The 23,314-nt window shown below is 46.5% G+C and overlaps 2 protein-coding genes across 2 annotated transcripts in view; both read right to left on the reverse strand.

Moving 5' to 3' along the window:
• Positions 1-1,522: 1,522 nt before the first annotated feature.
• On the reverse strand, positions 1,523-11,922 carry IP6K2 (inositol hexakisphosphate kinase 2). Its single transcript, XM_059160845.1, has 5 exons — positions 11,685-11,922; positions 9,554-9,776; positions 6,480-6,655; positions 2,753-2,928; positions 1,523-2,298 (listed from the first exon to the last, which is right to left on the reverse strand). Exons 1-5 carry the CDS (start codon positions 11,884-11,886, stop codon positions 1,798-1,800), a joined length of 1,278 nt encoding a protein of 425 aa, XP_059016828.1. The 5' UTR covers positions 11,887-11,922; the 3' UTR covers positions 1,523-1,797.
• PRKAR2A (protein kinase cAMP-dependent type II regulatory subunit alpha) overlaps positions 11,906-23,314 on the reverse strand; it is a 149,472-nt gene continuing 138,063 nt past the window's right edge. The window contains exon 12 of the mRNA XM_059160846.1: positions 11,906-12,016. The gene's annotated coding sequence lies outside the window, so the exon portion shown is untranslated. The remainder of the gene's footprint in view (positions 12,017-23,314) is intronic.

Raw genomic sequence — 23,314 nt, forward strand, 5'->3', positions numbered from 1 at the left:
GACCTCCGGAAGGAGCGCTCAGCCTGCAGCCCAACGGCAGAGCGTGCGTCCTGCGCTCTAGTCCCGAGCGTCGCCGCCACGCCGGGAGAGTGGGTCCTGACCTACTAACGGTAGCAGAGTCCCATCGTTGCGTCTCGCTGATCCAACACTTGGAGGCGCCCGCGGGGGGCGGTCTTCTTGGTGTCTACAGGCCGCGTGACCCCTCTCCACCGAGTCCCTACTGCCAGCCGCACGCACCACGCACAGAAACCAGGTTAGCCATTCCCCAGTCCAAATCCTCCAGCCCTCGCAGCCCACCACCTCCTCTCTGCTCTCGCTTCTCTCCACTCCTCTAATACAGGTCTTTGCATACCGTTTCCTCCCTTGGGGCTCACACCCACCCCCCCAACATAATAAGGTCATTATGCTCCCAGTCGCTGTCACGTTGCTCTATTGTCTTTATAGGACCTACAACTCCGAATTATCTTATTTCTGAGCAGACAGGAGAGCTGATGAGGGTGGCGAGGGCGGTGCTGTGTGGCCTTAAGAGCTTGTTTGACCAGTCATCCCCGACCTGTCCTTGATGTCCTGAGAGACACAGGGGCCCAGGGGAGAGGCTCTAAGCGTCCCCGGGGGGGCCTTCTATTCCTGTCCAGGGTCTGGGCCGGCCACATTCCCCACTGGAAGTCTGGGCCCAGTGCAGGGGTTGTGGGCACAAACAGGCCAGTATATACAGTTGGGTTTCGGGACATAGTGCACATAGGCATAGTGGGCCTTGGAGAGGAGGGCCTGGGAGTTTCAGGGAGGTGTGGGGCTGCTGGAACTGGACATCAAGACCCTACCTTTTTGGCACCGGGTCTATGCCCTTCTCCCTGGTGTCTGGTTCTGCAGTTCAAGACCTCCTGCCACACCTCCCAGAACCCTCCTAGACTTGCTGGAGCTGGGTAGATGAGACCAGCGTAGTTGTGGTGGGTAGCAGTGGTGACACGTGGTGTGATTAAGAGGAACACTCTTTCTCACTGGGATCCCCACCTCCTAGGACCTTTGACCATAACCGGAGGCTAACTCGAGCCCGCGCCCAGCCGCGCCGCGCCGCTTGGAGCCGCCAGGGGGCGCTGCGATTGGCGCGGGGGCCGTCCCCCTCCTGAGGCGGGGCTGCGGCGCCCAAGGCTGCCAATAGCCCAGAGCTTGGCAGCTACTTGAGGCCCCAGTTTGGCTCTGGGACATCTGACATCTCGGTTCAGGAGCTGGATCCAAGGTCTGGCATACATGCTGCCCCACTCTGTCTTAAGCTGCGTGGAGCGCAGGGCAAAGACCTGTATCAAGTTCTTTGCTTAGGGGGTGCTGGCATACTAGCCCAGCCCAGACCCCAGAGAGACCTACGGGCCAAGTCAAGAAGCTGTGGTGACTTTAGGTCTATGAGATGGGGGCAGCAGCCAGGAGAATATTCCTGGGCTAGGGTGGAGACAGCACGTGTGCGGCTTCTGTGGGGTCGGGAAGGGGCTGGCTGCCTACCCCTAGTAAGAACGACAGCAGTACTGTGTACAATTAACAAAAAGATTTGTATTAGAACATTTACACTCAGGGAAGAAAGAGGTATCTGCATCATCAAATGTGGAATGTTGAAGAAATAGTTAAAATAAATAAAAGACTCCGAACGCGGTTAGGGCTGGCTCAGGCTGGGACTCACAGAGGCCTCTGCACATCAGCTCCAGGCTGCAGGGGCCAACGGCCTGGCCATACTGGCCTCCTCCCCGACGCAGCACAGCTGTGCCTGGGACACAGAGAGTCTCTCAAGTGCTGGGGCAGCCAGCAAGCTCACTCCCCGCTTTCCTCACTTATCTCTGTGACAATGTCTATCAGGCTCTGGAGCCCAAAGATATAGCCAGCATCCTGGCCCTCATGTACCACGCTGTCCTCGCCATACAGCCTGCAGGTGGTGTGTGCAAAGTCGATCATGCGCACGTCCACAGAGCTGGTGCCGATGGGCTTGTAGGCATAGGCACCAGCAGACTCGTCAGCTGACTCTTCTGACAGGTCCTCCAAGTCCTCAGCATCTGAGTCCAGGGCCACCTCAGGCCATTCCTTGCCATCATAGATGACCAGTAGGGAACTTGAGTAGAAGCGATAGGACTCCTGTCGCTCCAAAACGGCCTTGAGCTCAGTCAGCTTCTTAAGCACAGGGCCCAGGAGCTCACGGCGCAGGTACCGACCATTGTGGAAAAACTGGAAAAGTGCCTCCTTGAAGCCTTGCACTGACAGCTTCCGCCCATGGTACTTGTTCATGAACATAAGCTGCCCACTGCCTGCCTGGTACACCTGTCGGGGGGGGGGGGGGGAGAGACCGGCAGATTAGGTACTGACCGCCACTCTCAAAGCCTGAACCCCAGGGAACAGCGGCAATAGGACAGCCCCAGATCAGAAGCCTTTAACCTGTCAGGTACACCCGTCACACTGTCCTCTCTGATCAGCAACCACTCAGTCAGGATGCAGCCCTCTGACCTGGTTCTGTGCACAGACCCCTCCTGAGTGTATGGGTCGGTGAAGAGGGCCTAACCTCCCTTCCCTAATTCCCGCTCCTGTCCAGAGGTTCTAGACTCAGTCAACCAGGTCAGCCCCAGAAGATTCACCCAAGCATGCATGCTTTTTACCTAACCAGAGAACAACAGACTCAGTCACACTAGAACCTTGAGAAAACAGGATGCCAGGGTTCGGGAGCGGCAGCTACTGGCTGCGCTAGCCAGCCCAGGCTCTAGCCCAGCATTCCCCTCACCTGCATGCCACACACACGGACACCGATGACTGCGGACGTGCTCTGCTGGCACTTGCGGATCTGGTTGGCTGCTTTCTCCTCTGAAGCATCGTCACCGTGCTGGCGGGTACCCATCTTGAGGTCCAGGACACAAGGCACCTCGTAGCGGGAAGTCAGGTTTTCCAGTAAGATGAATTCTGAGTGGTTAAGGACAATCCTCCTTCTGAGAAGGTGCTGCTGCATGGGGCCTTGGCACTCCTAGGGCTCAGTGCCTGCACAGAGGGCCTCAAAGAAGCCCGAGTCCACAGAGGGCCCCATGAGTCCTGCTATCCCCCCACACAGGGAGCCAAAGCCTGGCTGACTAGAGAGCTAAAAGGCATACTCTAAATTCTTGTCAGGGATCTATCTGGGTCCAGCCTGAGGGACACACACACACCATTTCCTGGACTCAGCAAGGTGTGGGAAGAGGGTTCCACACCAGATTGTCCTAAGTTACGAACAGAACATTAAGTAAATCCTGTAACCTTATATGTGAACTGGAAGTATCTGTATGAAGTCATGAAAAAATTTCTCTTTAAAATAAATGTGTATCAGGGCGCCTACCTGGCTCAGTGGGTTAAAGCTTCTGCCTTTGGCTCAAGGTCATGATCTCAGGGTCCTGGGATGGAGCCCCACATCAGGCTCTCTGCTCAGCAGAGAGCCTGCTTCCTCCTCTCTCTGCCTGCTTGTGATCTCTGTCAGTAAGTAAAATCTTTAAAAAATTAATAAAAAATAAAATAAATGTGCATTGGGGCGCCTGGGTGGCTTAGTTAAGCATCTGCCTTCAGCTTAGGTCATGATCCCAGGGTCCTGGGATGGAGCCCCTTATCAGGCTCTCTGCCCAGTGGGGACCAGCTTCTCTCTCTCCCTTCGCCTACTTGTATTGTCAAATAAATGAATAAAATTTAAAAAAATAAATAAATGTGTATTTCCCTGCTAGAAACCCAGGAAGTTTTTTGGGGCAGGGACTGGTGAACTATTTGTTGTATAGCCTGTACACTAGAAATTGTTCTTAAATTTTTAAGTCCTCAAAAAATTATTATATAATACTTCATGACACATGAAAAGTAAGTGATACGCAAATCTGGGTGACCGTAGTTTTATTGGGATATGTCCCACTCATTCATTAATGTAAATAGTGGCAGAGCTGTGACAGCCTGTGCAGCCTACAAAGCCTAAAACATTTACTGTTGGCCCCCTACTGAAAAGGTTTGTCACTCTTGCCTTAGAAGAATAAGGAACTCACATCTGGAGTAGGAAACATACATGACCCTGGACCATCATTTTATACCAAGACAGCCATCAGACTATCGTGATTGTCAGAAGGACTCAAGAGCCTATTTTAAAAGATCAAACATTGGAGAATTTGTGCATCAGTAAAGGTAAAAACTGCAATGGACTAAACCACATCAAATATGTTTAAATTCACAGATGTGTAACAATGCCGAAAAACTCACTGGTCATCTTTGGAGGATGTTGAAAAACCCACTCACTACTCCAAGTATTTAGTAAATAAAAGACAAGAAACATTTACCCTGCCTTTCTCTTTTATCAACTACACCTCAGAATGAGCATATACTTGATGAGAAAATGTTTACAGATTCCAGCTAAGAAGGAACAACAAAACTAAGAAATTTCCTAGTGGAAAAATGGACCTAAGGCGATAGCAATCCAGGAGAGAAAGACAAACAGTGCACTGCTGATGGACAATACCACCTCAGAAGGACTCCTGCCCCCACCCCAAAACTGAACCTGAATGTGATCAAGCCTGAAGATCAAATTATCAATAAAGGGAAGAGAAAGAAAAGAGTAACAAGTAAAGGACACCACAGGAATGTAATGAGAAAAATCCAGATGGTGGGAAACTTCAGAAGACTGACTGACTGACCAACCTCCCTCTCTCCCTCCTTTCTTTAAGATTTATTTATTGGGTGGGAAGGAGAGGGAGAAAGAGTCTCAAGCAGACTGTCCACTGAGTATAAGCCCAACTTGGGGCTTGATCTCATGATCCTGACATCAGGACCTGAGCTGAAACCAAGAGTCAGCTGTCTTACCTGACTGTACCACCCAGACACCCCGAAGACCTAGTTTTTTGACAAATTTCCCAAGAAGAAAAAACAGTATTTATTTAAAAAGACTTAAACATTTCGACCAAATGCAACATGTGAACCTCACCTGAATCCCCATTCAAACAATCCATCAGTAGAGAGATTTATGATGAGGTATCTGGATGGCTCAGTGGGTTAAAGCCTCTGCCTTTAGCTTGGGTCATGATCCCAAGGTCCTGGGATCGAGCCCCACATCGGGCTCTCTGCTCAGCGGGGAGCCTGCTTCCTCCTCTCTCTCTCTGCCTGCCTCTCTGCCTACTGGTCTGTCAAATAAATAAATAAAATCTTAAAAAAAAAAAGATTTATGAGACAATTAGGAAAATGTGGACACAAGCTAGATTTGATAATGAATTACTGTCTACTTTCAAGGAGCAATAATGGTAATAATGTCTTAAAATATTCTTGGAGATCCATGAGCCACTTCAGGAAAGCTCAGCTGGTGGTGCTAAGTTTAAGACAGTCGTGGCAGGAGTTGGACATAAGTGAGTGAACTGCCGAACTTGGGTCACAGGTACTTGTAAGTTCCAAGTATTATTCTATGTTCAACGTGTTTAAAATATCCCCTAGTAGATAAAAGAAAACCCTTTTGCTCTCTTAGCTCTGCTGGAAGCTGGAGGTTGCTAGGCCCCTGTGTAGTGCACAGAATTCTAGCTTTTTTCCTCCTGTGTATTACTACACTGAGTCTCTATGTAAATATGGACAGTTAGCATTTATCGACATGTACCTATTTCTCTGTTAAAAAAAAAACCCAACTTTAAAAAATGGGGTTTCAGAAGGTCAGCAAAGGGTGGGTTTGAAATGTTTGGGTGGGTTAAGTGGGTATTTGACAACATGGCTTTTCCTCTGGCATGTTTGTGATATTTAATGGATATCCTTGCAGTTTAAGATGACACTTTTAAAATTAAACTCTAATGATGACTTAAGCCCCAGCACTTGATGGGAGAATCAGCAGAACCTATAGGATCTTTGGAATGGACATTCTCTATTACAATTTTGTTCCTGTTTATTTTTAAATATCCTTTTTGTTTCATGGAAAGGAAAGATGATGCAAGTGTACAAGTTGCTTTGTTACAATAAAACTAACTAACTAAATAAAAATATCCCCCAATAAAAAATTAAATAAAGCATACTCAATTCTGAGGAATCCCTCCCCCAAGATTTACAAAAAAAAAAAAAAAAAAAAAAAATCCCTGAAACACAGCTTCATGGGCTAGAAAGGGGAAAACGGAAAGCCCCTTGTGCTATGCTTCATGTGCAAGTTTGATGAATCAGGACTGAAAGGCTGGCACCCACCTGCCACCCCACCCTTGGCAGGCAAGCAGGGGATTTCCAAAAACATGAGCCAACTCCTTGGACTCTAGGCCAAAGCCTCCCTGGTATAGGAGGCTGTTCCCTCCGGGAGGTGCCACTCACCTGCTTCCCCACCGCCTGTATTCCCAGACCAGCCCTCGCTCCTGCGGGAATACAGATCTGTCCGCGGCTACCACAGAGGGTGCCCTGGCACAACCATGGCTAGAAAACAAACCCAACTTCTCTACACTCTTTGGCCCTCACCCACCCTTCCGACCCCGAGGCTGACAGACTCTGTCAGCAAAGGATACTGTACTGGTTCCGATGTTTTGCGTTCTCCTTCATTCTCTGTAACTGCTGCTGGTGACACTTCATGCTCCAAGGGTTATAGTGTTTCAGCTGGGAGCTGACGTTCCCCTTTTTCTCTACACTGTAGTACAAGACTTCAGATTTCTTTAACCACTCAAATTCTTCTTCTAATTTATGGCTGTAAGGAGACAAGAAGCCAATCACAATGTCTTATCAAAATTCAGGGCCAAAGAGGCATGAGAGAACTTTTGGAGTGATGGGAAGTTTGAGATCTTGATGGGGTGGTGGTTTCAGTGTGCACACTAAACACTTCAAATGGATACATTTTATTGTTTAGTGTATTATACCTCAAGAAAGATGATTTTTAAAAAATAAAGGGGCCAGCTCAGTTTTTTTCTACAGTAAGGAAAACCCAAGATGCAAGAACAGCCTTTGCGTCCACCCTGGCGCCCCCACGACTCCCTCCCAAGCAGTCCTTACTGCCCTCTTCTTCTAGGCGGTACCCCCGCCCCCCCCCCCCACCGCCCCGGCTTCGGATACAGCAGGTTCCCAGATTCTGAAGGCTGGAGACCAGGGAAAAGCCAAACTAAAATTCCATGGGAATAAGCCAACCTACTTAGCTACATTATAAATGCTTTAATTTATATATATTGTTTGTATTTTTATAAGCTCTGCCAAAGAGTGGCACCTGGACGGCTCTGTATAGGTGGAGGAGCCTCCATTTCAGGGACACCCAACGGACCGTTTTTGTCTCTCACCATCAGCGAGCAGCCTGAGGGGAAGGGACGGCTCTTGTCTCAGTCACTGCTGCATCCCCAGGACGCGGCACAGGGTAGCCGCAGAAGCAACGAGCAACTACAACTCTTTCAGAGCTGCCACCGTGGTTCTTGACCCAAAATGGCATAATTTAATCCAGAGTCTGTTTGTTTTTACCTTGTATGATTAGACTTTATTTCAAAATAAATGAACTAGCAAGTTATAGCCTAACAAAAGGCTAATGACGTTTACAAGGCAGAATAAACAACGAACTGGATGACTTCATTTTGTCTACTTTTTGAGGAGGCAGCAGGGGGGCAGGGGGACTGAGGGAGAGGGAAATCCTAAGCAGGCTCCACGTGGCAAGGGGCTTGATCTCACAATCCCGAGATCATGAACCTCTGAGCCAAAGTCAAGAGTCGGACACTGAACTGACTGAGCCAACCCGGTGCTCCATGTCTGCATTAATATAGTGCATTGAGTGACATAGTCCAAATCTGATTCATCTGAAGTCCGCACTCTCCTTTGTTTATAACTTCCATTTAAAAATTAATTCCGGGGCACCTGGGTGGCTCAGTTGTGGGTGTCTGCCTTTGGCTCAGGTCATGATCCTGGGATTGAGCCCCACATCAGGCTTCCTGCTCAGCAGGAAACCTGCTTTCCCTCTCCTAGTCCCCCTACTGTGTTCCCTCTCTCAAGGCCTCTCTCTCTCTCTCTCTCTCTGTCAAATAAATAAATAAATAAATAAAATCTTTAAAATAAGTAAATAAATAAAACTTAAAAATAAAAATTAATTCCTAGGGTGCCTGGGTGGCTCAATCAGCTAGGCATCTGACTCTTGATCTTAGGCTCAGTTCTTAATCTCAGGGCTGTAAATTCAAGCCCTGTGCTGGGCTCCTCACTGGGCATGGAGCCTACTTTAAAAAAAAAAAAAAAAGTTAAAAAAGAAAAAAATGCACTTAAAAATGTCTTTAAAGGAACATTTTTATGGGGGTGCCTGGGTGGCTCAGTTGGTTAAGCATCTGCCTTCAGCTCAGGTCATAATCTCAGGGTTCTGGGATCAAGCCCCATGTTGTCCCACTCCCTGCTCCTCAGGAAGTCTGCTTCTCCCTCTCCTTATGCCCCTTACCCTCCCCAACCTCAACTCATGGTCTCTCTCAAATAAATAAATCTCTCTTTCTCTCTCTCTCTCTATATATATATGTATATTTATGCAGATTTCCATAAATTTGGTTAAAATCATTTTTATTTTAGGAAGTGCATAAAACTCCCTTTTTGTACACACCCAACCTATATTTGAAAAATCAACTGATTATCTCTTGTCCTAAATGTAAAATATGAAAGAAATGTGTTATTTCTGGGGTGCCTAAGTGGCTCAGTTGGTTAAGTGTCCAACTTTTAGTTTCAGCTCAGGTCATGATCCCAGGGTCCCAAGATCTAGCCCAGCATAGGTTTCGGAGCTCAGCAGAGAGTCTGCTTGAGATTCTCTCTTTACCTCTCCCTCTGCCCCTCCCTGCTGCACAATCCTGTGTGCCTGCATGCTCTCTAAATAAATTTTTTTTTTTAAAAGATTTTATTTATTTATTTGACAGAGAGAGATCACAAGTAGGCAGAGAGGCAGGAAGGGAAGCAGGCTCCCCGATGAGCAGAGCCCGTTGCGGGACTCGATCCCAGGACCCTGAGATCATGACCTGAGCCGAAGGCAGCGACTTAACCCACTGAGCCACCTTTTTAAAGATTTTATTCATTTATTTGAATAAATGAATGGGAATACATTTGAATAAATGAGGGAACACAAGCAGGGCAGTGGGAGAGGGAGAAGCAGCCTCCCACAGAGCAGAGAGCCCGATGCAGGGCTCAATCCCAGGACCCTGGGATCATGACCTGAGCTAAAGTCAGATGCCTAACAACTACCCAGAGCTGCCCAGGTGCCCCTAAATAAACTTTTTTTTTTTTTTAAGAAAAATTAAAAAAAATAAAGGTGACACTCTGTAATCCAAATGTAACCTCAATACTAAACAGAGAAATGGCATTGCCTTTTAGCTTCACCTATAATACATTAAGAAAACGTCTACTACATCTTTTCCATTTTCTATTTCAAAAATCCTGATCTTAAAATGCTAATATTTAACACAAACTTCGAAAGTGTAACCCAGAGTCATTAAAGAGAAGCTGCCGTGTGGGAACTGGCCACTGAGTTACAAGGCACAACTAAGTCCATCATTTGAGTCCCTAGCTCCAAGAGACTGGCCTGTAACTAAGATCCCCTGACACCTCCCCTTCCACGGAGTACAAGGTCCTCCCCCACCTCAGTTTATACCTCTTCATCTTCTCCTCTTTCCGGTGCTGCCTCACCCAGTCCTTGGGGCTCTTCTCCGTTTCTAGAACGTGATGTTTTTTGTTTGTCCACCTCAGGAGCTTACTTTTTGGTTCACAGTCTGAATTGTCTACACTGTCCACAGTTCCATGGTCCCCCTTTAGTGGATATGCTATTAAACATAAGTTCCTGTCTTCATCCTCTTCAAAGCGTACAGATACCACACCTGCAAGGGGGGTGAGGAGCAGAGAGAACTTTTAATTCCACAGAAGATGTGTTATAAATAACATGATTGTAACATTTGTTTTTTTCTTACCCTGTTCCTTAGTCTCTATGTTGCCAGAGGCCCCAAACTCATCTGCAAACCTAACAAATATCAAAACAGCTAGAAAAGATGACACCACACAAGACAAGCGATTAGGGAGCAAACATGGCCGAGAGTCTTCCTCTCTGATGCACTCAACAAGGCAAGAGCCAAAGAATTACAAGACACATTTTTCCATCATTGAAAATGTTTATTAAGTTTTATGTAATTCTTCTAATCCTAAGAGAGACGTGAAAACATTTGCTCTTTATATCTTGCGGGAATTTTTGATGCCCTAAACAGAAACTCCGACGGCCTGAGGCTTGCTTTAAAGCAGAGCCTAACACGGGGAACAAAGATTTGCCCTGAGGGGTAAGAAGGATCCAAGGGAAAGGGAAGACTGGGCAAGCAAAACAAAATAAAGGAGCAAACAAAACAAACCACACAGCACAACAGACACCCTAGCAAAGGCTTCTTGCAGCGCACCCCCACACGGGTGGGCACCCCAAGCCTTTTGTCCTCAAACATGTTACTTTATTTGGTCTTTGCAGTCACAAAAGAACAAAATGAACACAAGGCAAATAGGGTCCGGCCGGGAGCACAGACGCGTGGTGGCCTTGAAAGCAGCTCTCCCCCTTGAGTCTCTAGAACCTGCCATGTGTAATTAGACAGTCTTTGAGGAGGGGGCTGTCAGGTGGGAGCGTTTCAGCAGGTGCCGACGAGCGCCTTACAACCGACTGGCTGAACACCTTTCCTCCCAGGCCTCTGTGGCCTGGGATCACTCAATTTGCTCAGTCCTTGCTGCCCGCCCGCTTGCTCGCTCGCCCGCTTGCTCGCTGCAGGGGAATGCGTGCTCAGAGAGAGATGACACTTCTGAGGTGGTCCCTGGCTCTGGGCGCAGAGGAGCAGAGGAGCTTGGGTGGGGAATTCAGGGGACCACACTTCCCTGTGGCCCGGGGAAAGAACCAGGGGGAAATAGGGGGCAGGGGCGGCCAGCTAACAAGGGGCCTTTGGCTTTGTCCTGGAAAAAACAACAGAGAAGGACCAAGTGAGGGCCCTCAACTCCCCCACCCCCCCACAACACACATGCATATTCAGAGTACAGAGAGAGGCGCCCAGTACATTCTGTCTTCAAACAGCATGTTTCAACAGTCCCAGAAGAACCTAAATTGTTCAAGAGTCTTTTGTATAAAACCAGGCAACGTAAATTTAATTCCTTTAATGGATTCTTTGATTTACAAAATATCCTCCCACCCCAGGAAAGACCACACCATGCTGGTGGCTGATGTCACTCCCAAAAATGCATTATAAAAAGAAAGAGAGAGTCACCATATGTGAATCAAAGGGTTGCCATAACATTGCAATTTCGGGGACATTCCGTAATAGCAAAGGGCTTCAGCTAATCAGCACAGGCCTCCCACTCCTGCATTCCATCTGACTCAACCCTGCTCCCAGCCTACCTAATCACCAGGGCTTCTGGTTTCCTGGAGGACAAAAAGCAGGCCGCAAGGATTCTGGGTAAAATCCTCCCAAAGTCTTCCCCCGCTGTTCCCCCACAGGGGCCTATGGGTTACTGAGATCAAGAGACACCTGAACATAAAACACAACTACACTTCCACCAAAAATAAACTCAAAACAAATCCACAAAACAAAACAATTGAGCAATCTTACCAGGGCTTGCAAACTGAGGGTGTGAGGTGCTGGGCTGAGGGCCAAGAGGAGGAGGAGGGAAAACAGAGTGAGGGGAGGGGTGAGGGCTCCCGGGATGGCTGCCCGGGCCTTCCACCTCTTCGCCAGGCGATGGCGACCCCTATGGCAGCGGGGGCTCACCTTTGTACTGAGGAGTGAATTTGCGCATCTCGGCTGGGAGAGTCTCGTAGAACTGGTGCTCCCTCGGTACCAGGGGCTTGCATAGGGTCGTCTCGTTGAAGCGGAGCACGCATGAGTGCCCCCCGACCTGGTGGACAAAGGGCTCCAGCAGGACGCCCTTGGTGCGGGGCTCCACGTCCATGGCCCTGAAGGCTGGGCTCATCCTCCAGGCGCAGGCGGCAGGGAGAAGGGGGAGGCGGCGGGGTCCAGCGGCCAGCGCGTCCTCCGTCTGTCGTCTGTCCGTGCGTCCGTCTGTCTGGCCTCAAGTCCTCGGTTGCGCGGGCCAGGACGCTCTGCCAAAAGCAAAGAGAGACAATAGCATTGGACGCGGCCTGGGAACCGTCGTAGAACCGCGAGCACTTCAGCAGAAAAACAGCGCGAGCTCAGGCGGGGCCCTGCCCACGCCGCCTACCCGGGCCCCGCCTCCTCACTCAGAAACAAACAGCCAGAGCTACTGCGGGGCGGGGCCAGATTCCGACTCGCAGGGACTGGCCCCAGGTGTCCTCAAACAGCCCGTGCCCTCCACTAGGCGGGAAAAATGCAAGCCACGATATGGTAAAGTCCCATTTCACACCTAATAATTCAGATTAATTTTTACCATTTTCTCTTTTAAAAAATATTTTATTTACTTGACAGAGAGCGAGAGCAGGAACACAAGCAGGGAGAGTGGCAGAGGGAAAGCAGGGCTCCGGGCGAGCAGGGACTCCTATGTGGGGCTCAATCCCAGGACCCCAGGATCACGACATGAGCTGAAGGCAGCCGTTTAACGACTGAGCCACCCAGGCGCCCCATAATCCTTACCATTTTCTGGTAAGACTAACTTCATTTTTTAAAAGATTTTGAGAGAGAGAAAGTGCGCATATTCGCCGGCGCACGAGCTGGGAAAGGGGCAGGGGCAGGGGCAGAAGCAGAAGCAGGCTTCCTCCCCGTAGAACAGGGGAGTTGGCCGGGGGACTCAATCCCAGGACCTCGGAATCACGACCTGAGCGGAAGGGAAGTGCTAAACGGACTGAGCCACCCAGACGCCCCCATACATACATATTTTTAATACTTTTATTTTTTTAGAGTAGTTTTAGGTTCAGAGCAAAAAATGAGAGGATGATAAGTGCCCACAGAAACACCTGCCCCCACACATGCCATTGCCTTCCCGGTTATCAATATCCCCCATCAGAGTTGTAGGTTTGTTATAAAAGACGATGAAACCTACATTGACTCATCATCCTAGATTACATTAGGGTTCTTAGCCATTAATTATGTTTTTATAAAATGCAGTTTAAGGGAAAACCTGCTTACTCACCATCTGGTAAGATTTACTCCCCCAGGGTGTCCACTCCTCCCCCTCAACCCTAAGGCCAAAGACAAGCCCCATTAACCTTATTAACAGTGGAGCTCTGGCCTGGCGTTAATCATTAACGTCTGTATCTAAAAACAACCGATCAGGGCTGGCTAACTCCTTTTAAAAAGATACACAGTGTTCTAGGTCACTGACTATTTTTATCAGTTCTATCCTGATCTCCAAAAGCTGGGGCACACCATTAAGCCAAAGCTGCGCTCCTGGAGTAATCAGGGCTCCCATCCTCTCCTGAGGTTCAGGGCCTTAGACCTGACTTTGCATCCCTAAACACCCCAGATCTCAGCAAAGCAACCTCTATGCAACTGACTTCAAGGGACTTCATGCTAGTTCTCTGTTTTCGGTCTGTAATTTACAGACTACACAGCTGCTACTAGCACTTCTTATAGGGTGTGGGGCATGCCATTATCTGTAGGGTTCTTAATTGAGAACTCTTCCAGTTCCCATTACTCCAAGTGACATACTGGTGATGAGAACAGGTCTGCTGAAGATGTGCCCACTGTCCTCTAGGGTGAGTAAAGCACCTACTACGTGCTGGCTCATTACAGAAACTTACCTCATTTGGTCCTTGGGATACTTTCTGTGAGGAAGACACTATTCTCTCTGTTACAAACAATGAAGTTAATTTGGGGAAGTGAGGAAACTCATCCAGGGCCAGGGACAATAAGCCACAGCTCCCAAATGAACCTCAATCTGTTGGAGGACCTTACGGGGCTACTTCTACGTCCCAGAGTCTTTAAAACTAGTGCCCTGATACAGCACTCCTCTTATGTTACATGGGACATTTAGCCTGGTGAGAGGGTGCCTTCACCATGCATATTTTCTCTTTATATACATAACCTCTTTTAGAGTTTAAACCGATTGCTAATCTCTTTTTAGAAGGATCTGACTGTGGGTCCCAACTGGACTCAAGGATTAGGAATCAATAAGCTTTCCTATACGCAGAGATAAAAACCAAAGGTCCTGATTTCTCTCCTGGCACCACCTTCTCATGACCACAGAAGCCCTCAGCAGGACATGTGCTGAGGAGGTTTCTAAGCCCCAAGGATGAGTACATTCCAGCCATTTCCAGACCCTCTCCAGAAGGTGGAGCTCTGAGACACTTGGCCACACCAGCCCTTTCTTCGGGTCTACACAGACTAGTTCATACTAATCCACTGAAAAGACCTCTGGAGTAGGAGCAATACCAAAGAAAAGCTACTGTACTGACTCACAGTCGGTCTGCCAGAACCCAAGCACAAACCAGGTACCAAGATTATTTGTCAATGCACAAGACACCCCTCATGAACCAGGCTTTAGAAACACAATCCAAGCCTTTCATTAAAGTATAAACTGCTTTTGTCGTCAGAGTAATATTAATACCAATGCAAATCCCTTTCCAACTCTGTTCAAACTTCCTTTAAGTGTATTCAGTTAGGTGGAAGAATCTCTCTCTGGGCATCTCTCTCACCCATCCTTACCCTAAAGCAAAATCTACAACAAAAACTGGTCCTTCAAGGCAACTCTCAGGAGTACGGTGCATAGGTGTGGATGGAGGCCACCAGGCCTGGTGAACGTCTCCATCACCTCCTCCCAGGTCCTCAGTGTACTCATTAGCTGCTGGGTATGATGTGGCACCTTGCCATCCTCCCCCCAGCACCCAACTCTGGCAGTCCGCAGGACACTGCTCCCTGGAGAATCATCATCATCTTGGGTAGAGAGGCAAGAAAAATAAGGCTAATCCTTGCCTGAGCCAAGCTGATGACAGAGAAAACTGCCAAATATGAGCTGGGAGTTAGGGAGACAACGGATTACTGTGTAGTTAGGTGGAGCCAGATTCTAGTCCCAGTTCAGCCACTCAATTGCTTGGAGATCATCTCCAAGTCCCTGGTTCCCTCTGGGTTCTGGTTTTCAGGTTTGTAAAATGGAGAAGAGAGGCATGGAGTAGACCTCTACTGTGTGCGTGGTATAATGCGATTAGTGAGCGGTAACTAGTTGTTTTAATCAAATAGGAAAAAATAGTAAATATAATTGCATTGTACATATAAGGTAAGTCCTATTTTATGATTCTTTCATTAAAAAAAATTTTTTTTTTTGAAGATTTTATTTATTTGAGAGAGAAAGAGGGAGAGATTGAGAGAACGAGTGGGAGGAGGGGCAAAGGGAGAGAAGCAGACTCCCTGCTGAGCAGGGAGCCCAATGTAGGACTGGATCCCAAGACCCTAGGATCATAACCTGAGCCAAAGGCAGATGCTTAACTGACTGAGCCACCCAGGCACCCCATTTAAAAAAAAAAAAATTTAAAAAGATTTAATAGAGCACACGTGCACAAGTAGCCAGAGCAGCAGGCAGAGGGAAAGGGAGAGGGAGAGGGAGAAGCAAAATCCCTGCTGAGCAGAGAGCCTGATGCCAGGGCTCAATCTCAGCACCCTGGGATCATAACCTGAGCAGAAGGCAGATGCTTAACTGACTGAGCTACCCAGATGCTCCTTTGTGCACCCCTGTTTCAATTATGTTTAGTCTTTCAATATGAACGTTAAGTATGGCTTCACCATACCACATATTTCTCACATTTGGGGTTGCTGATGAAGAAGTGGAGCTTTTGTTCTAGCTTCCCTTAGAGGCTGCATCTCTGTGGGAAAATGAAGGATCAAATTTCCTAAGGATTACACACAGCAGATCCGCTCCCTCTCTAATGGCCTCAACCAGGCCAAAAGAAAAGTGCCCAAAAACCTGTTCTTTTTCACCTACTACTCTGTCCCACACGTGGTTTGAGTTCTCAATGATTTTTAAACATCCGAGGTCTAAAGCCCAGTGTCCCAGGAATCCTGAAGTATTAGAAGTTACTGAGAAGCCCATGCAAAATGTGTGGGCTCTGTGCCTAGGGACAGGGGGAATAACCAGAGAATACTGTCTTCAGATTTAGCATCTATTTTAGCCTTCCACATCGTCTCACATTGGTCCATGAAACTATGAACAGGTAAGGAAAACAGAATATAACTCAGCCTAAGACAGGAGGACATAGATTTCCTCCACAGCTCATCCTCCTAAATCTGTCAGATTGGTTTAAGGATCTGCTGGAAACAATGCTTTAATATCCTTGCTTCTAAAATACTGTGGACTGGGGCGCCTGGGTGGTTTCAGTGGGTTGAGCCTCTGCCTTCGGCTCAGGTCATGATCTCAGGGTCCTGGGATCGAGCCCCACATCTGGGCTCTCTGCTTGGCAGGGAGCCTGCTTCCCCCTCTCTCTCTGCCTGCCTCTCTGCCTACTTGTGATCTCTGTCAAATAAATAAATAAAATCTTTAAAAAAATAATAAAATAAAATACTGCGAAGAGTGGCGCCTATGTAGCTCAGTTGGTTAACTGACTTCGGCTCAAGTCAGGATCCAGGATGGAGTCCTGGCATGTGGCCCCTTGTTGGGCTTCTCCCTTTCCCTCTGCCCTCCCCATTCATGCTCTCTCTCCCAAACAAATAAAATCTTTTAAAAATTTTAAAAAAATAAATAAATACTTCAAATAAAACAATGACTCATGAAAACCCTTAAGCCCTTAGCTCACTCATCTAGAATTTAGTTAATGAGGCCACAAATGTGGTCTGCTGGGGCCACCTACTTTGCCTCAAGAAAAGCCCCAGGGTTGGACAGTCACAGGGGATGGTGTGAGGCACACCAGCCTGATGGTGGAAAAACAACACTCACCATTCACACCTCCTCTCTGTGAGCGTGAGCCGCAGGGCCACCACCATACAGCATCTGCATACAACCCACAACTACACAATCCATGACTATACCACCAACATCACTGAAACTCTTAAACACTGTTGGTAGGAACGCAAAAAAAAAAAAAAAAAGGTGGTACAGCCACTTTGGAAAACAGTTTGGCAGTTTCTTAGAAAGTTTTTTTTTTTTTTTTTTTTAAAGATTTTATTTGTTTATTTGACAGACAGAGATCACAAGTAGGCAGAGAGGCAGGCAGAGAGAGAGGAGGAAGCAGGCTCCCTGCTGAGCAGAGAGCCCGATGCGGGGCTCGATCCCAGGACCCTGGGATCATGACCCGAGCCGAAGGCAGAGGCTTTAACCCACTGAGCCACCCAGGCGCCCCAGTTTCTTAGAAAGTTAAACAAATACTTATTATATGACCCAATAATCCTATTCATAGGTATATGCCTAAGAGAAATGAAATCCAATGTCCACACAGACTTGTACATGATCTCAGAGGCACTACTTACAATAGCCAAAAGGTGGAAACCCAAATATCCATCAAATGGGTGAATGAATAAACAGACTATGGTACATCCATATCATGCAACAGTATTCAGCAATAAAAGGGAATCTTGATTCATTATAAAGATTCATCATAAAAGCACGCAAGTGAAAAAAGCCAATCATATATTATATGATTAGATTTATAAGATATGCTAGAAAAAGCACAACTCTAAAAAGTAGATTAAGCAGCTGCAGAGGTAGGAGAATAGGACTGACCACAAGGGGACTAAGAGAACTTTCAGGGGTAATGAAAATGTTATATGCTGTGACTGGGATAGTAATTACATGACTGCATAAATTTGTCAAAATTCATCAAATTGGGCTTAAAATTGATGAGTCCTATTGTATATAAATTATACCTCAGTATAATTTATAGGGATTAAATTTTTTCTTACACTTTTTAATTTACCTTATTTTCATAAGTACATATTATTTTAATAATCACACAAAAAAAAACAGACTTAAAAAGATCATATTAGGGTGCCTGGGTGGCTCAGTGGGTTAAAGCCTCTGCCTTCAGCTCAGGTCATGATCCCAGGGTCCTAGGATTGAGCCCCGCATAGGGGTCTCTGCTCAACAGGGAGCCTGCTTCCCCCATCTCTCTGCCTGCCTCTCTGCCTACTTGTGATCTCTGTCAAATAAATAAATAAAATCTTATAAAAAAAAAAAAAAGATCAAATTAGCTGTTAAATAGCTTCTATATGCAAATGCTTTGGTTGAGATTTACCTTCCCATCCATTCTAACTGGGCTCATTTGCCTCACACTGAGCATCTTGAGACACTTCTGCCAAGATGCCTGGGTCACCATCTTGGTCAAAGGAAGGACTTCCCCTTTCCATGAAGGCACTCCCAGATGGTACAGACTTTCAGAGACAGCCATGTTTTCCCTTATAAATCCATGACACCCACTGCTAAATCTAAAGCCATTTGCTCACTCTGAAAACCCAATTTTTATCAGGGTCCTAATATTTAGCAGACTTCTACCAGTTGCATGGTTATCTTTTTAAATTCTTATAAAGTCAAAGCAAAAGCATCCTTTACAGACAAACAAGCAGAACAGAAGCATAAAGGTCCAATAAGCCTTTCTGTAAAATCCATAAGGAAACAAAAATCAGCATCAAATCTTCTATTACTCTAGCTTCCTTGTTATTTTTCAAGCATGCCTGGAATATGCCTACCTCAGGGCCTTTGCGCTTGCCATTCCCTCTGCTTGGTACATTCTTTTCCCAGGCATCCCTCTGGCCCGCTCTCTTACCTCCTTCAGCTCTTTATGCAAATGTCACTTCTTTAATGAGGTCCTCCTAAGCTACCCCATCTGAAAGGACCATACCTCCTTGTTTACACTCCCTAATACACCTTGCTTTATTTCTCTATAGCACTTATCACCATCATCTAACATATTACATGTCTTCTTTGTCTTATTTATTTTTTGTATCCCCCATCCTGACCCCACCAGAAAACAAAGTCCATAAAATCAGAGATTTCTGACTGCTGTGTTCACTGCTGAAATCTCTAGAGTCCAGAACACCAGCACAGAGAAGGTACTTCACAGGATATGCCTCTAGTCACTACTGCGTCATGAAAACCTGCTGTACACAGATAACAGAAGACTCAAAAGGCACCCACTGCAATTATCCAAACCCAAACTAATCATACAGCGAGTACAACTATTAAAATGAGGCATGCAACACACTTGACCAAATGTATTCTGAGCACTGAACTAGTGTTAATTTTGCATTTATAATTCCCCATCTATCAAGCTGCATTAACTGGGGAGTATAAATGAAGGATCCTGCACCTAAAGACTCATCTGGGACCTGGTGCTGTGGAAACATTTCATGGAAACAAAACTTAAGCTCCTAATGCAATGACCATCTCTTAGAAAATTCTCTCTTGCAGAAAATCAGGCAAGAAAAGAATGGTCATTCAAGAATAAACTTTTAAAATGTGGCCTCGGGGGCACCTGTGTGGCTTTAGGTCGTGATTCCAGAGTCCTGGGATCAAGCCCCGAATCGGGCTCCCTGCTAAGCAGGAAGCCTGCTTCTCCTTCTCCCACTCGCCCTGCTTGTGTTCCCTCTCTCGCTGCGTCTCTCTCCCTCTCTGTCAACTAAATAAATCTTCAAAAAAAAAAAAAAAAAAAAAAGTGGCCTCAGGGCATCTGACTGGCTCAGTTGGTGGACAGCAGGACTCTTGATCTCGTGCCCCACACTGGGTATAGAGATTACCTTAAAAAAAAAAATGTAGCCTCAAGAAGATTAAAATTCTGTAACTTAAAACAAATATACTAACTAGCATTCAGAAATTATGTGTTGGTACTGAGTTCACATCCCAAACACCCAAGGTTTTCAGGTTGCAATGTTATCATTAAAAGAATTATCCAGGGGCGCCTGGGTGGCTCAGTGGGTTAAAGCCTCTGCTTTCGGCTCAGGTCATGATCCCAGGGTCCTGGGATCGAGCCCCACATCGGGCTCTCTGCTCAGCAGGGAGCCTGTTTCCTCCTCTGTCTCTCTCTCTGCCTGCCTCTCTGCCTACTTGTGATCTCTGCCTGTCAAATAAATAAATAAAATCTTAAAAAAAAAAAAAAAAAAAAAAAAAGAATTATCCAGGGCACCTGGGTGGCTCAGTGGGTTAAAGCCTCTGCCGTTGGCTCAGGTCGTGGGAGAGTCCTGGGATTGAGCCCTACCATTGGGCTCTCTCCTCCGCGGGGAGTCTGCTTCCCCCTCTCTCTCTCTGCCTGCCTCTATGCCTACCTGTGATCTCTGTCAAATAAATAAATAAAATCTTTGGAAAAAAAAAAAAGAAAGACAATTATCCTGGGGCACCTGGGTGGCTCAGTCAGGTTAGCATCTGCCTTCCGCTCAGGTTATGATCCCAGAGTCCTGGATCAAGCCCCACACAGACTCCCTGCTTGGTGGGGAGTATGCTTCTCCCTCTGCCTGCTGCTACTGTTGCTTGTGTTCTCTCTCGCTCTCTCTCAAATAAATAAAATCTTTAGAAAAAAATAATAAATAAATAAAAGATAATTATCTCCATCTTTTTTGCAGGCGAAGCAAAGAAAGGCCATGGGTTGGTGGTGGGTCTCTGCTGAAGGCCCCCTTCAGCAACACTGGTGGGTCTGTCCTCCAGCTTTTAATGAGGTGTCTTAGCAAGACAATGCAGAAGGAAAATCATTCCTCACTTTGCCTTGGATTTACCGGAAAGCTGGGTAAAATGACGCAGAACTCCTGGTAACGAAATGAATATACAAAAAGGAGTTTTAGCAAAATAACACCAGGAAGGAAGAGGAAAGCTATCAATGTTTGTCTTGTGGGAGCCACCAAGGATAAGGGCTGACCAGACTGACCCATCTGGGTACATGGCATTGAACTAACACCAACCTCAGGAAAACTTCTACCACTGTGCCACAGAGTTTAAGCCCCGTCAGGACATTTCCCCCTCAACCTTTTTTTAAAAATATTTTATCTTTAAGTACTCTATATACCCGATTGTGGGGCTCAAACTCGTAACCCTGCAATCAAGAGTTGCACACTCCATGGACAAAGCCAGCCCAGCGCTCCCTGTCCCCAATCAAGACATCTCTTATACCCCATTGTGAAAGTACTTACTCCCATGTCTAGCAGAAGAGTGCCATGATGGCCTATCAGAATATTACAAAAAGTCTGCTTACTAATTTTATGATTTTTAAGCAATATGAGAAAACTGTTTAAAAGCAAGATATAAAATTGTATAAGCTATTATTATCTAAACTAGGTCCAAAGAATTACAGAGGAAAAGACTAGCAGAAAGTCCCAGCTATGCCACTGAATCATATATTTAAAAATGGTTAAAATGGGGCGCCTGGGTGGCTCAGTGGGTTAAAGCCTCTGCTTTCGGCTCAGGTCATGATCCCGGGGGTCTCTGCTCAGTGGGGAGCCTGCTTCCTCTTCTCTCTGAATGCCTCTCTGCCTACTTGTGATCTCTGTCTGTCAAATAAATAAATAAAATCTTTTTTTTTTAAAATGGTTAAAATGGTAAATTTTATGTTATGTATATTTTACCACATACACAAAAACTAAAAACAAAGTACCAGCTACTCACAGGGGTCATGGCTGCCTGCCCCCTTCCAAAGCCCTGTAGTCACTGCATTAAAAATGTTGAAAGCCTTCAAGTCTCCCAGCTCACCTATGAAAGAAACTTGATACAGATTTCCCAAATTTGACAACAATCCTAAAAATTTATATGGCACAGATGAATTAGGAAGTTAAAAGAAAGTGTTCTAATGGGGTATCTGGGTGGCTCCGTGGGTTAAGCCTCTGCCTTCGGCTCAGATCATGATCTCAGGGTCCTGGGATTGAGCCCTGCATCAGGCTCTCTGCTCAGCGGGGAGCCTGCTTCCCCCCCAACCTCTGCCTGCCTCTGCCTACTTGTGATCTTTGTCTCAAATAAATAAAAAAAAAATTTTTTTTTTTAAAAAGTGTTCTAAGTTGTCAATAATAGAAAGAAGATGGCCATCAACCTAGGGAAGCAACTGTGTGTCCTTTCTATAGAAATATCAGAATACTGTTGTCACAGAAGAGGCAGTCAAAACGCTGCCCCAAAATGTAGGGGAAAATACTGCAGGTTGTAGTATTTTTCTGCTTTTTGAAATGAATGCGAACTTCTGATTTCTTTTTTCAAACTAAACAAATATTCTCAGCCAAAGCAGCAGAGCCCGGGAGACCAGACACAGTGCTCCGCATCGATTCGACACCTATGCCTGTGTTCCAACACTGGGTGTTCATTTTCTCCCTCGTTAACATTTTATTCTAGTTTTAATAAAGGAAAAGCTCTAAGTTGTCCATAAAATTATTTCATTAAAGCCACAATAATGCAGATCCTTCCCCCAATGCTTAGGGACAAGTAAAACATCAGATTCTGTGCTTTTCTGTAAGGGAAACAGCAGCCTCTCGGATGCTTCTCTAGATCCGCCAGCATGACCACACTGCCTGATCTCTCTGCCTCTGATCAGATTTCTGGAATGAAAGACTAGTGGGTCCCAAGATGGAAGAAAATGAGAAGGAGCTTTCAGCCTACCGACAGGTACGTTCATCAGAGTTACACTGCTAAATTACAAAGTTATAGCAACTTAAAAAGCTTTTTCTAGGGATGCCTGGGTGGCTCAGTGAGTTAAGTGTCTGCCTTGACTCAGGTCATGATCCCAGGGTCTGGGGATAGAGGCCCGTATCAGGGTCCTTGCATAGTGGGGAGCCTGCTTCTCCCTCCACCTGCTGCTCCCCCTGCCTGTGCTCTCTGACAAATAAATAAATAAAATCTTTTTTTAAAAAAAGCTTTTCTGGGGCTTCTGGGTGGCTGAGTGGATTAAGCCTCTACCTTCGGCTCAGGTCATGATCTCAGGGTCCTGGGATCGAGCCAGCAGGGAGCCTACTCACACCCCCTCCCCGTCTGCCTCTCTGCCTACTTGTGATCTCTGCCAAATAAATAGAATCTTAAAAAAAAAAAAAAAAAGGCAGCTTTTTCTAGCTAAAACTGTAGCACCACTCCTTCAAGGAAGTTGAAATTATTAACTCTGGTGTCACACATCCTATCAGAGTATCATTTTCTTATAAAGAATTTTTCAGTCCTCCTTAAAAAGCCCATTACCCCTCTCTGAAGGGCGATCCATCCCTTCCATCTCCTCCTCGGTGCAGTCCAGGACTCCCACCACCCTGTAGGGAACATACACAACAGAAACATACAGAAATGACCACCTCACATTGCAGCTGAAACGGCCGTGAGGTCTCAATCTGAGGGACTTTCCTACTTTGAGTCACAGTTCTCTCTTGTGCCAACAAGTCCACTCACTGGCTTTAGGCAAGATTATACGCTCTCTGAAGGTAGTCGGTGTTTAACCCTACTCCTCTCTCAGCTGGCTTCCAAACCAAATGAGACACGTGAATGTATCCTCTGAAACACAAGAGCCAAAACTGATTCAGTCCTCATGGGCAACCGCAGAACCCGAGCACCCCTGACCTGCCTA

The sequence above is a fragment of the Mustela lutreola genome, chromosome 2 (assembly GCF_030435805.1).
Source record: "Mustela lutreola isolate mMusLut2 chromosome 2, mMusLut2.pri, whole genome shotgun sequence".
Taxonomy (NCBI): domain Eukaryota; kingdom Metazoa; phylum Chordata; class Mammalia; order Carnivora; family Mustelidae; genus Mustela; species Mustela lutreola.